Source organism: Argentina silus (genome assembly GCF_951799395.1).
Source record: "Argentina silus genome assembly, chromosome: 17".
Taxonomy (NCBI): Eukaryota; Metazoa; Chordata; class Actinopteri; order Argentiniformes; family Argentinidae; genus Argentina; species Argentina silus.
Genome location: NC_139671.1, coordinates 2,083,068 through 2,096,314, shown reverse-complemented (window position 1 = coordinate 2,096,314; position 13,247 = coordinate 2,083,068). Strand labels below are relative to the sequence as shown.

Genomic DNA, 13,247 nt, shown 5'->3' with positions numbered 1-13,247 from the left:
CAAGTTGACTTTACTGTTTATGGAAAAATGCTGCTGAGAGAATTGGCTGTGATCTAACTGCTGATTCACACCAGCGGAGGCTGGTGGAGGTAGAAATCAGAGGACGGGCTCGTTGTAATGCATGGAATGGAAGGAGGAATGGTATTGTGTTTGATATCACCCCCCCCCCCCTCTCTTTAGACTACTATGTTTCCAGTTTCACTTTCTCTTCTGGACACCATAAGAGAATCGACGAATCGAGGCTCAAAAGACCGAGGCACATTGTCAAAACCATATATAAAACCAACTCTAGAGGGTAAGACATACCTTTTAATGCCTTTGCGTTTTAATTACATCGGTAATGCTCTGTTTCATACACCGGATCGATATCAAATAGCAGCACGACCGTATTTGATCGACCGAAAGAATAACGCTAGAATGATCAAAGTCAACAGGACTTTACCCAGGTGATGGTGGCGTTTGGTAACGTCATCATTCAGCTACTGTAGTTATTGTGTTGTTTTAGTGCGTGATTAAAAGTTTTAATTTTATGTGTGATGTGTAATTCACACTTCAACCACATACACTGCGTTGCTCTCTGCGTGACTCCAGCTTTCCCATTCATCTTCTCTTAGATCACGTAATGAGTTGAAGGAAATGCATGCGTATAATTTGAAAAGATACATGCACAGAAAAAATACATATAATATGATTTACAATGTATTATAGTGTATATCATAATACTATACACAGAGACTGCATACAGTTTGCATACTGGTTGATATGTGATTAATAATAAGCTATAAATCACTTTTTCCTGTTAATTTTCTTCATAAATTCTACAGACCCGTGGAACACAGAGGTAAGTTAAGACAACAACAACGAGATTGTGATGAAGGCTGCTGTACAGCCTACTGTGGTTGAACCGAAACAAATCTTTCCACTTGTATAATCTGTGTACAGACGTCACATATATTTATCTTGACCCTCCTCAGACCCACACAAGATGGAGAAATACCACATCTGTCTGACTGGCAATACTTTGGGTGCTCATACCCAGTTTATGAGTTTAGTCAAACAAAAAATAAATGGGGTCTTTACTGAGGTGATGTCACCAGAGGAGAGTGATGTCATCCTGACCTTCTGTCCCATCGTTTCTCGTGCTGGGACTGATATTGAAGCAGCAGAGAGAGAGATTCCAGGTATTTCCCCCGTCAGCGAAAGGATCTTGATTTTAAATATGTCTACAACAGGGGAGGCTGGTTGCAGGCAGAAATCAATGGAATGAGGAATGGTATCAAACACATCCATGCATTAATATGAGCCTGTCTTCCGATTTCTACCTCCACCACCTTCCCCTGGTCTACAACTAATAGAAATCTATTCCCAATTGTATGAATATTATCTGCACTTGATTGAAATTAGATAACAACTGTTATTAATGCTTGCATGTACATAATATCCCAAAATATCCTCCAGAACAATGTTACTGTTAATAATACAACTGTTTAAGATATTCTGAAACTATTGTTGTTCGTCCCTCACTCTCTTGATAGATGATAAACAAGTAATTCTGGTGGTGCTGCACCACACCTTCAAACCTGACTCCACTGTACCTGACAGCAGCAGACTAGTGACCAGAAGTGATGTCATACTCACAGTGGACTGTCTGTTCCATGAGAGCCAGGGACTACTGATGTGTCCTCGCAATGATGAAGCAGTTAAAGAGATTCTGAAAAAGCTTGACATTAAGCCACAGAAAGCCTGGGGAAATCCTTTGCAGAAAATAGCTACAAAGGTAATAATAATAATAATAATAATAATAATAATAATAATAATAATAATAATAATAATAATAGTAGTAATAGTAATAGTAATAGTTTATTTCAGTAGGGACAGATATATTTGACCAATTGCATAATCAAGATATCATGATGTCATGTACCATCATGCTTTAGCTTGTGCTAATGTTCAGCATAACTCCCTAGTTTGACCTTCAAATTATAAACATATACAGTTATTCACAAATGGTACGTATATGTTTTCTGTTTTTTAAACAAGGACTTCACTTTCTGTTTAAATTCATTTATATCTCTCATACATGTCAAATAATTTGGAAGTGAGTTCCAGAAATGGACACCTTTTACAGAGAAGGCAGTTCTGTGTTACATTCTGGTATTCTGCAGTTACCATTTGTAACACCTGGAGTATATGCACCTGGGTACTGTCGTGTTTTCACTGTTTCACAAAATGGAGGTGGAGCAGGTTTGTGCAAACATTTGAAAAGAAGCTTTAGCAAACCTGCAGAAGCTTTTCAAGAAGCAAAGTACACAGGTTTTGTGTCATCTGGTCACCTTTGAATAAACTATGGCTGATTTAGGAGAGAACTAGTAATTATCCTCTTTCTTGTTCCAGGTTCCAAGTCCCCTCGTCAAAGAACCTGATCGTCAAGTGTTGGATGTAAGGTTATGCATATGATATATCAGTCAATTCCTGCCTCATTAACCCACACGATGCTTAGTTCTAGTTGTTGTCACCTTTGGTGAAATAAGCTCCTGCTCAGAGGAAGGTGTGCCCCTTTCAGTCCAATCAGGTTATTTCTGGACATCATTTCGGACTATTTAGTGGACCCTTCTGGCTCAAAAGCACCATGCAGATCTTCCATAATGTAACTTTAATACTGTATCAACTCTGAGCGATATGTTTATTTTAATTTCTACATCCCTACAATTTAAGTATTATAAATATTGAACTGATATCCAGAGATCTTAAGCCGGGATAGTTCACCCAAATTACTCACAAAAGTTCTACCAAATTCTAACTAAAGTTAGATGTTTCCTTATCCTGTCAGTAACATTTGGGCCTGGGGAGACTGTTCTCAGCATCTGAATTACACAGGGAAAGGATTGTTTTAAGCAAATGTGTCATTTTTTCAACAGATTCTATTACTACTTCTCGGACTCTTCTGCATCTGCTGTTACATCTGTCAGACCATTTGGACATATGTCACATGGATCGTAGGTTCCTTTGTTGTTCTTATGGTCATACATGTTGTTCTTATGGTCATACATGTTGTTCTTATGGTCATACATGTTGTTCTTATGGTCATACATGTTGTCGAGGACCTAACTACTTTGTTTGTTGTATTTGTTTTTACAGTTTTGACATGTACATTTACACATTATTACATTTTTTTCAAGCCTATTATGGTATATTTGGTATTATTCCTGGTGTACCTGCTAAGATATTTTTCATTTTAATGTATATAGTTCTTGAGCATCAATATTGCCTCTCACAACACTGAGTAATGCGGTTATTTGATGATTCTATGATGACTGCAAAAGGACCTTTAGAATGACATTGAAGGTCCACTGGCTTTTCTAAAAGCATGCATGAACTTGATTGTGACAGTGAGGATACTATTTTACTGTAAGTAACACGCTTTTTTCTACCCCTAAGTTTTGCCAGGAAGGCTGACATCTGCTATTGCAAGACTTTTCAATGAAGAGCGCGGCGAATGAAGATGAAGCGATCAATCCAGTCCAAGTTATAATCTTGAGTGGAATTGTGCTTGTAAAAGTTAGTGGTTGTAAAAGTCAGTAGAAATAATGTGGATGGATGAAATAATGTTAGATTGAAGGAGAAATGATCGTCTGTCACCTCATCATCTCTCCTTCAATCTAACATACTTTCATCCATCCATTTCATATTCGATCTTGCCTTCATCTATCCATTCATCTGGAGCAACAGACTAAAGTGGGTGTAAATGTATTAAGTAATGAAAGAATGTAGGATGGGGGCATGAAAGGTGTGATGAGAGAGAGAGAGAGAGAGAGAGAGAGGGAGAGAGAGCGAGAGAGAGAGGAGAGAGAGAGGAGAGAGAGAGAGAGAGGGAGAGAGAGCGAGAGAGAGAGGAGAGAGAGAGGAGAGAGAGGAGAGAGAGAGAGAGAGAGGAGAGAGAGAGAGGAGAGGAGAGAGAGAGAGAGAGAGAGAGAGAGAGAGAGAGAGAGAGAGAGAGAGGAGAGGGGGGGATGGAGGGCATATTAAGGTTGGTTTGATCACAGTGTTTTTGTGATGGAATTGTGATCATGAAATATTGTATGATTACCTTGGTGTTTGCTTAGAATTGTGTTTGTAATTTCTCTCATTTGATTGGTTGATGTATTAGATTATTTGAAATAAAGCTGTTGTTCCATAGTGATCCTGCGTTGAAACTCTTGAGTCTTATCTTTATAAGTCTTATCTTTATTTATCTTATGTAAATGCTATAATGGGTGATACACTTCCATAATGCCGTGATTGTAAGTGTCCTTTGATCAGGACAGTCCACCATGCTTTGATCAGGACAGTCCACCATGCTTTGTATGTGTGCATAACCGCGATTGGGACCCAAACTCTTATAAATCAAACATTGATATGATGTTTTTGACAATAACTAGGCAAGTTGACTTTACTGTTTATGGAAAAATGCCACTGAGAGAATTGGCTGTGATCTAACTGCTGATTCACACCAGCGGAGGCTGGTGGAGGTAGAAATCGGAGGACGGGCTCGTTGTAATGCATGGAATGGAAGGAGGAATGGTATTGTGTTTGATATCACCCCCCCCCCCCCCCCCCCTCTCTCTTTAGACTACTATGTTTCCAGTTTCACTTTCTCTTATGGACACCATAAGAGAATCGACGAATCGAGGCTCAAAAGACCGAGGCACATTGTCAAAACCATATATAAAACCAACTCTAGAGGGTAAGACATACCTTTTAATGGCTTTGCGTTTTAATTACATCGGTAATGCTCTGTTTCATACACCGGATCGATATCAAATAGCAGCACGACCGTATTTGCACGACCGTATTTGATAGACCGAAAGAATAACGCTAGAATGATCAAAGTCAACAGGACTTTACCCAGGTGATGGTGGCGTTTGGTAACGTCATCATTCAGCTACTGTAGTTATTGTGTTGTTTTAGTGCGTGATTAAAAGTTTTAATTTTATGTGTGATGTGTAATTCACACTTCAACCACATACATTGCGTTGCTCTCTGCGTGACTCCAGCTTTCCTATTCATCTTCTCTTAGATCACGTAATGAGTTGAAGGAAATGCATGCGTATAATTTGAAAAGATACATGCACAGAAAAAATACATATGATATGATTTACAATGTATTATAGTGTATATCATAATACTATACACAGAGACTGCATACAGTTTGCATACTGGTTGATATGTGATTAATAATAAGCTATAAATCACTTTTTCCTGTTAATTTTCTTCATAAATTCTACAGACCCGTGGAACACAGAGGTAAGTTAAGACAACAACAACAACGAGATTGTGATGAAGGCTGCTGTACAGCCTACTGTGGTTGAACCGAAACAAATGTTTCCACTTGTATAATCTGTGTACAGACTTCACATATATTTATCTTGACCCTCCTCAGACAAACACAAGATGGAGAAATACCACATCTGTCTGACTGGCAATACTTTGGGTGCTCATACCCAGTTTATGAGTTTAGTCAAACGAAAAATAAATGGGGTTTTTACTGAGGTGATGTCACCAGAGGAGAGTGATGTCATCCTGACCTTCTGTCCCATCGTTTCTCGTGCTGGGACTGATATTGAAGCAGCAGAGAAAGAGATTCCAGGTATTTCCCCCGTCAGCGAAAGGATCTTGATTTTAAATATGTCTACAACAGGGGAGGCTGGTGGAGGCAGAAATCAATGGAATGAGGAATGGTATCAAACACATTTATGCATTGCAATGAGCCTGTCCTCCGATTTCAACGTCCACCAGCCTCGCCTGGTCTACCCTGGTCTACAACTACCAGGAATTAAATATTACCAATTGTCTGAATATTATCTGCACTTAAAATTAGACATCATGGCAACAGTTATTAATGCGTATTTAGTAAAAATGACTATGTCTTGTTTTATGTATTGTGTTTCCTAAACTCTTTTTACAACTTTTTAAAAACAGTATCTGTCTATCATATTCAGCAATTAAATGTGTTGAAATTCCTTGGCCACAGGCCTCATTTATGCATTTCGTGTCTCCTTTAACAGTTGGTAAACCTGTCATACTGGTGGTGCTGCACCACACCTTCAACCCTGACTCCACTGTACCTGACAGCAGCAGACTAGTGACCAGAAGTGATGTCATACTCACAGTGGACTGTCTGTTCCATGAGAGCCAGGGACTACTGATGTGTCCTCGCAATGATGAAGCAGTTAAAGAGATTCTGAAAAAGCTTGACATTAAGCCACAGGTAACCTTGTTAGTTTCGAAAGCCTGGGGAAATCCTTTGCAGAAAATAGCTACAAAGGTAATAATAGTAATAATAATAATAATAATAATAATAATAATAATAATAATAATAATAGTAATAATAATAATAATAATAGTAATAGTAATAATAATAGTTTATTTCAGTAGGGACAGATATATTTGACCAATTGCATAATCAAGATATCATGATGTCATGTACCATCATGCTTTAGCTTGTGCTAATGTTCAGCATAACTCCCTAGTTTGACCTTCAAATTATAAACATATACAGTTATTCACAAATGGTACAAATATGTTTTCTGTTTTTTAAACAAAGACTTCACTTTCTGTTTAAATTAATTTATATCTCCCATACATGTCAAATAATTTGGAAGTGAGTTCCAGAAATTGACACCTTTTACAGAGAAGGCAGTTCTGTGTTACATTCTGGTATTCTGCAGTTACCATTTGTAACACCTGGAGTATATGCACCTGGGTACTGTCGTGTTTTCACTGTTTCACAAAATGGAGGTGGAGCAGGTTTGTGCAAACATTTGAAAAGAAGCTTTAGCAAACCTGCAGAAGCTTTTCAAGAAGCAAAGTACACAGGTTTTGTGTCATCTGGTCACCTTTGAATAAACTATGTCTGATTTAGGAGAGAACTAGTAATTATCCTCTTTCTTGTTCCAGGTTCCAAGTCCCCTCGTCAAAGAACCTGATCGTCAAGTGTTACTTGACGATCTCTCCAGACTCTCCAGACTCCGCACTCCGATCTGCAATTACGTTGGTCAGACCATTTGGACATGTGTCACATGGATCGTAGGTTCCTTTGTTGTTCTTATGGTCATACATGTTGTTCTTATGGTCATACATGTTGTTCTTATGGTCATACATGTTGTTCTTATGGTCATACATGTTGTTCTTATGGTCATACATGTTCCAAGTTCTCAAACTCTTTTAACTCTTTTAGATAGAAATATCTCTTTATATCAAACTGCTCTTTTTTCTTTTCAGTGTGCATTCGTGAGGCGTGTCATCTTCACACGTAGGTTCCAAGTTATTGTCATCATAAAAGCATCAATATAAAAATATATATTATTATTATCATATATTTATCTTGACCCTCCTCAGACCCACACAAGATGGAGAAATACCACATCTGTCTGAATGGCGATACTTTGGGTGCTCATACCCAGTTTATGAGTTTAGTCAAAGGAAAAATAAATGGGGTCTTTACTGAGGTGATGTCACCAGAGGAGAGTGATGTCATCCTGACCTTCTGTCCCATCGTTTCTCGTGCTGGGACTGATATTGAAGCAGCAGAGAAAGAGATTCCAGGTATTTCCCCCGTCAGCGAAAGGATCTTGATTTTAAATATGTCTACAACAGGGGAGGCTGGTGGAGGCAGAAATCAATGGAATGAGGAATGGTATCAAACACATCCATGCATTACAATGAGCCTGTCTTCTGATTTCTACCTCCACCAGCTTCCCCAGGTCTACAACTAATAGAAATCTATTCCCAATTGTATGAATATTATCTGCACTTGATTGAAATTAGATAACAACTGTTATTAATGCTTGCATGTACATAATATCCCAAAATATCCTCCAGAACAATGTTACTGTTAATAATACAACTGTTTAAGATATTCTGAAACTATTGTTGTTCGTCCCTCACTCTCTTGATAGATGATAAACAAGTAATTCTGGTGGTGCTGCACCACACCTTCAACCCTGACTCCACTGTACCTGACAGCAGCAGACTAGTGACCAGAAGTGATGTCATACTCACAGTGGACTGTCTGTTCCATGAGAGCCAGGGACTACTGATGTGTCCTCGCAATGATGAAGCAGTTAAAGAGATTCTGAAAAAGCTTGACATTAAGCCACAGGTAACCTTGTTAGTTTCGAAAGCCTGGGGAAATCCTTTGCAGAAAATAGCTACAAAGGTAATAATATAACATTTTTAAGCAATTGTGTCATTTTTTCAACAGATTGTATTACTACTCTCCAGACTCTGCAATTACGTTGGTCAGACCATTTGGACATGTGTCACATGGATCATAGGTTCCTTTGTTGTTCTTATGGTCATACATGTTGTTCTTATGGTCATACATGTTGTTCTTATGGTCATACATGTTGTTCTTATGGTCATACATGTTGTTCTTATGGTCATACATGTTGTTCTTATGGTCATACATGTTCCAAGTTCTCAAACTCTTTTAACTCTCTTAGAGATAGAAATATCTCTTTATATCAAACTGCTCTTTTTTCTTTTCAGTGTGCATTCGTGAGGCCTGTCATCTTCACACGTAGGTTCCAAGTTATTGTCATCATAAAAGCATCAATATAAAAATATATATATTATTAGCTCAGCCACTCCCCCCCCCCCCCCATCGAGAACCTAACTACTTTGTTTGTTGTATTTGTTTTTACAGTTTACATTTACATTTACAGTTTACATTTACACATTATTACATTTTTTTCAAGCCTATTATGGTATATTTGGTATTATTCCTGGTGTACCTGCTAAGATATTTTTCATTTTAATGTATATAGTTCTTGAGCATCAATATTGCCTCTCACAACACTGAGTAATGTGGTTATTTGATGATTCAATGATGAATCATCAAATGGCTTTTCTAAAAGCATGCATGAACTTGATTGTTTACAGTGAGGATACTATTTTACTGTAAGTAACACGCTTTTTTCTACCCCTAAGTTTTGCCAGGAAGGCTGACATCTGCTATTGCAAGACTTTTCAATGAAGACCGCGGCGAATGAAGATGAAGCGATCAATCCAGTCCAAGTTATAATCTTGAGTGGAATTGTGCTTGTAAAAGTTAGTGGTTGTAAAAGTCAGTAGAAATAATGTGGATGGATGAAATAATGTTAGATTGAAGGAGAAATGATCATCTGTCACCTCATCATCTCTCCTTCAATATAACATACTTTCATCCATCCATTTCATATTTGATCCTGCCTTCATCTATCCATTCATCTGGAGCAACAGACTAAAGTGGGTGTAAATGTATTAAGAAATGAAAGAATGTAGGATGGGGGCATGAAAGGTGTGATGAGAGAGAGAGAGAGAGAGAGAGAGAGGGAGAGAGAGCGAGAGAGAGAGGAGAGAGAGAGGAGAGAGAGGAGAGAGAGAGAGAGAGAGAGAGGGAGAGAGAGCGAGAGAGAGAGGAGAGAGAGAGGAGAGAGAGGAGAGAGAGAGAGAGAGAGGAGAGAGAGAGAGGAGAGGAGAGAGAGAGAGAGAGAGAGAGAGAGAGAGAGAGAGAGGAGAGAGAGAGAGGAGAGAGAGAGAGAGAGAGAGGGAGAGAGAGCGAGAGAGAGAGAGGAGAGGAGAGAGAGAGAGAGAGAGAGAGAGAGAGAGAGAGAGAGAGAGAGAGGGGGGGATGGAGGGCATATTAAGGTTGGTTTGATCAGTGTTTTTGTGATGGAATTGCTATCATGAAATATTGTATGATTACCTTGGTGTTTGCTTAGAATTGTGTTTGTAATTTCTCTCATTTGATTGGTTGATGTATTAGATTATTTGAAATAAAGCTGTTGTTCCATAGTGATCCTGCGTTGAAACTCTTGAGACTTATCTTTATTTATCTTATCTTTATTTATCTTATGTAAATGCTATAATGGGTGATACACTTCCATAATGCCGTGATTGTAAGTGTACTTTGATCAGGACAGTCCACCATGCTTTGTATGTGTGCATAACCGCGATTGGGACCCAAACTCTTATAAATCAAACATTGATATGATGTTTTTGACAATAACTAGGCAAGTTGACTTTACTGTTTGTTTACTGTTGACATTTTGAATGGGATTGTACTGTAATATGCCTATTATCTCACATAATCTGACAATAATCTCATATCTCATTCCCTGTAGAACACAGCCAGACCAACACACTGCTGTATAGCAAAGATTTTTTATGAACATGATTTCTTCAGTCAGTAGATTTACTACAAGGCATCATCATCATCATCATCATCAAACTGATTAATCTCTTTCCGACGGAGAGGCAGAGTCAGGAAGCAACAGCAGTCACTCAGGTTTGAACAACAACGTTATTATAAAACATTATTACGACAGAAACACACACCTGACATCATCCATACAGAATAAGGTAACAGATGACATCATACATACAGAATGGTAAGGTAACATGATGACATCATCCATACAGAATGGTAAGGTAACATGATGACATCATCCATACAGAATGGTAAGGTAACATGGATGACATCATCCATACAGAATAAGGTAACATAGATGACATCATACATACAGAATGATAAGGTAACATAGATGACATCATACATACAGAATGATAAGGTAACATAGATGTGTACTTTGGCTTTTGACTTTTACCGCTAACATACTTCTGTCACACTCAATTATGTGTGTTTGTGTGTGTATATGTGTGGTGTACTGTATGTACGTGTGTGTGTGTGTGTGTGTGTGTGTGAGACATTTGGCAAATGCAGCCTTGCCCTAGTTGTAGAAAACAGATGTAAACAAATGGCTATACTGCAACACACAACACATTACCTAACACACACACACACACACACACACACACACACACACACACACACACACAACACATTACCTAACACACACACACACACAACACAACACATTACCTAACACACACACACACACACATACACAACACAACACATTACCCAACACACAAACACACACACACACACAGTGTACACAATGATGACGTCAACACAAACCCTTTGGCTTTGATGAAGAGGGTTTGTGTTTCCCTGGAAGCTCTTCAGCAGGATCCTGATCTGAGCATCAGAAACACACACTCTCCCAGACCTCCTCTGGGGTTCCACAAATAGAACGCTTCTATGGTTCTGTAAACAGTGCTGCTAATGATGACCCAGTTCTGGTTCTGGAACCTGTTCCCAGAGACAAACATACTAACATCACAACAGGAGGGAGGGAGAAGTCCACACACACACACACACACACATTACCCAACACAACACACATTACCCAACACACACACAACACACAAATACAAAAGTACACAAAAAATAAAAATTTAAATAAATCCCTTTGACCGGCGAGACATGTGCAGCAACAGCCAATAGAAAAGCCCCAAGCAGAGGGAGGGCGGGACAGAGAACCGCCATGTATCAAAAGTCTTATTCAAAATGGCCGCCGTGTCTGAAGGAGGTTGACCGCCGTGTCTGAAGGAGGTCGGCCGCCTCGGTTAAAAGCCTCTCCAGACGCACGCTGGGTTAGTGGGTGAGCGCAGGGCCTGAGGGAGATTGGTTGTTGTTGTTTGTTTTTCTAGGAAAAGAGACCCCCCGTGGCAGTGTGTGTGTGACGCCTTTCTAACGTGTGTGTGTGTGTGTGTGTGTGTGTGTGTGTGTGTGTGTGTGTGACTCGACTCTAACGTGTGTGTGTGTGTGTGTGTGTGTGTGTGTGAGACGCCTCTCTTAACGTGACGAACAGACAGCCTTTGTAGTCGGGCGGCGTCCTCCATCTGCCACCGCTCGGCGCCGTCATGGCGATGGCGAGGAGCTCCCCGCGAAATTTGGCATTATGCAAATGAGGCAGACTGAAGCCGACTCTCCGGGGTTTTCATTGGCCCGCGACAGGAGCCAATCACAGACGAGCCGGGACGGCTTTCTGGGTGGGAAGTTTCCCTCCTGAAGAGAGAGAGATAGATAGAGAGAGATTAAGATATGAACAGAGATGATGAGAGAGATGAAGAGAGAGAGAGAGGGAGAGGGAGAGAGAGAGAGGGAGAGAGAGAGTGGGAGAGAGAGAGAGAGAGATGAAGAGAGAGGGAGAGAGAGAGAGGGAGATGAAGGGAGAGAGAGAGAGAGAGTTAAACAATGCGATAACAACCATCAGGACTACTACAGTGTGCGTGTGGAACCCCTTGATAGGCTGGTTGTCATGGACACCGCAGCGCCACATCAGCAGAACTGGGTCATCACAGGAAGTAGAACACCACAGCGATCCCGACAACACCTGACGCTTCACAGGAAGCAGCAACAACAAGCCAGGATGTGTGATGAGAGAGAGAGAGAGAGGGAGGGAGGGAGGGAGGGAGAGAGAGAGAGGGAGAGAGAGAGAGAGAGGGGGAGGGAGGGAGAGAGAGAGAGGGAGGGAGGGAGGGAGGGAGGGAGGGAGGGAGAGAGAGCGGGGGGGGGGGGGGGGGGGGGGAGAGGGAGAGAGAGCGGGGGGGGAGAGAGAGACAGAGACAGAGACAAAGGGAGGGAGAGGTGTAGAGAGGTTTCAGAGAAAGAGGGGGGGGGTGGAGAGGGGGAGAGAGAGAGGTCTTAGAGAGGTGTTAGGTGGGGTAGGGGTTAGGGGGTTAGGGTAGTGTTAGGTGGGGTAGGGTCGTGTTAGGTGGGGTTAGGGTAGTGTTAGGTGGGGTAGGGTAGTGTTAGGTGGGGTAGGGTAGTGTTAGGGTGGGGTAGGGTAGTGTTAGGTGGGGTAGGGTAGTGTTACGGTGGGGTAGGGTAGTGTTAGGTGGGGTAGGGTAGTGTTAGGTGGGGTAGGGTAGTGTTAGGTGGGGTAGGGTCGTGGTCTCTCCACCCAGTGTGTCTTCTAGTGAGTTCACCGCCATCTTGTTGACTTTGAGAGTCACCTGGTCGCCTCTGGAACAGAATAACAGTCCCACCTCTTAACCGTAATACTCCTAATAGACACAATGGGACATACTGCAAACTAGCGTTAGCATGATGCAAGATCACAGTTTTCACAGAAACATTATTAACGGTACGGTCAGAATGCTGTAGAGTATTCTGAGGGTGTTTTCCCTGATCAGCACTTTTTTGCTCCAGCAAATTCAAGACCTCCAAGTAAATACAAACACACACACACACACACAGACCTACCACAGCAAAACAACACACACACACACAGGAAAACTACACACAAACACATTATCAGAAGCAAAACAACACACACACACACACACACACACACACACACACACACACACAAACC

General features: G+C 40.7%; 3 protein-coding genes and 1 long non-coding RNA gene across 4 annotated transcripts in view; 3 read left to right on the top strand and 1 right to left on the bottom strand.

The window, feature by feature from the left end:
* The first annotated feature begins 206 nt into the window (after positions 1-206).
* On the top strand, positions 207-4,180 carry LOC310817653 (uncharacterized protein). Its single transcript, XM_083688303.1, has 7 exons — positions 207-295; positions 825-841; positions 975-1,181; positions 1,536-1,777; positions 2,395-2,439; positions 2,919-2,996; positions 3,439-4,180. Exons 3-7 carry the CDS (start codon positions 986-988, stop codon positions 3,454-3,456), a joined length of 579 nt encoding a protein of 192 aa, XP_083544429.1. The 5' UTR covers positions 207-295; positions 825-841; positions 975-985; the 3' UTR covers positions 3,457-4,180.
* A 449-nt stretch (positions 4,181-4,629) lies between these two features.
* LOC310817649 (uncharacterized protein) lies at positions 4,630-9,825 on the top strand. Its single transcript, XM_083688299.1, has 11 exons — positions 4,630-4,723; positions 5,267-5,283; positions 5,420-5,626; positions 6,045-6,247; positions 6,937-7,065; positions 7,261-7,291; positions 7,378-7,584; positions 7,938-8,140; positions 8,243-8,311; positions 8,530-8,560; positions 8,971-9,825. Exons 3-11 carry the CDS (start codon positions 5,431-5,433, stop codon positions 9,030-9,032), a joined length of 1,131 nt encoding a protein of 376 aa, XP_083544425.1. The 5' UTR covers positions 4,630-4,723; positions 5,267-5,283; positions 5,420-5,430; the 3' UTR covers positions 9,033-9,825.
* Positions 9,826-10,346: 521 nt separating this feature from the next.
* Positions 10,347-10,895, top strand: LOC310817703. Its single transcript, XR_014554690.1, has 2 exons — positions 10,347-10,383; positions 10,488-10,895. It is a non-coding gene; the product is annotated as an uncharacterized lncRNA (long non-coding RNA).
* Positions 10,896-12,921: 2,026 nt separating this feature from the next.
* Positions 12,922-13,247, bottom strand: part of trim67 (tripartite motif containing 67) — a gene marked incomplete at both ends in the record, with an annotated part of 2,900 nt that continues 2,574 nt past the window's right edge. Inside the window, one exon of the mRNA XM_083688750.1 lies at positions 12,922-12,936. Within this exon, the coding sequence (XP_083544876.1) occupies positions 12,922-12,936 (15 nt within the window). The remainder of the gene's footprint in view (positions 12,937-13,247) is intronic.

What these genes read in the sequence shown, in the direction of transcription:
- LOC310817653 (XM_083688303.1), top strand. Translation starts at nt 986, where the DNA reads ATGGAGAAATACCACATCTGTCTGACTGGCAATACTTTGGGTGCTCAT. An exon ending in AGCAGAGAGAGAGATTCCAG is followed by an intron (nt 1,182 to 1,535) that starts GTATTTCCCCCG and finishes CTCTCTTGATAG; the next exon opens with ATGATAAACAAGTAATTCTG. An exon ending in TGCAGAAAATAGCTACAAAG is followed by an intron (nt 1,778 to 2,394) that starts GTAATAATAATA and finishes TTCTTGTTCCAG; the next exon opens with GTTCCAAGTCCCCTCGTCAA.
- LOC310817649 (XM_083688299.1), top strand. Translation starts at nt 5,431, where the DNA reads ATGGAGAAATACCACATCTGTCTGACTGGCAATACTTTGGGTGCTCAT. An exon ending in AGCAGAGAAAGAGATTCCAG is followed by an intron (nt 7,585 to 7,937) that starts GTATTTCCCCCG and finishes CTCTCTTGATAG; the next exon opens with ATGATAAACAAGTAATTCTG. An exon ending in AGCTTGACATTAAGCCACAG is followed by an intron (nt 8,141 to 8,242) that starts GTAACCTTGTTA and finishes TTTTTTCAACAG; the next exon opens with ATTGTATTACTACTCTCCAG.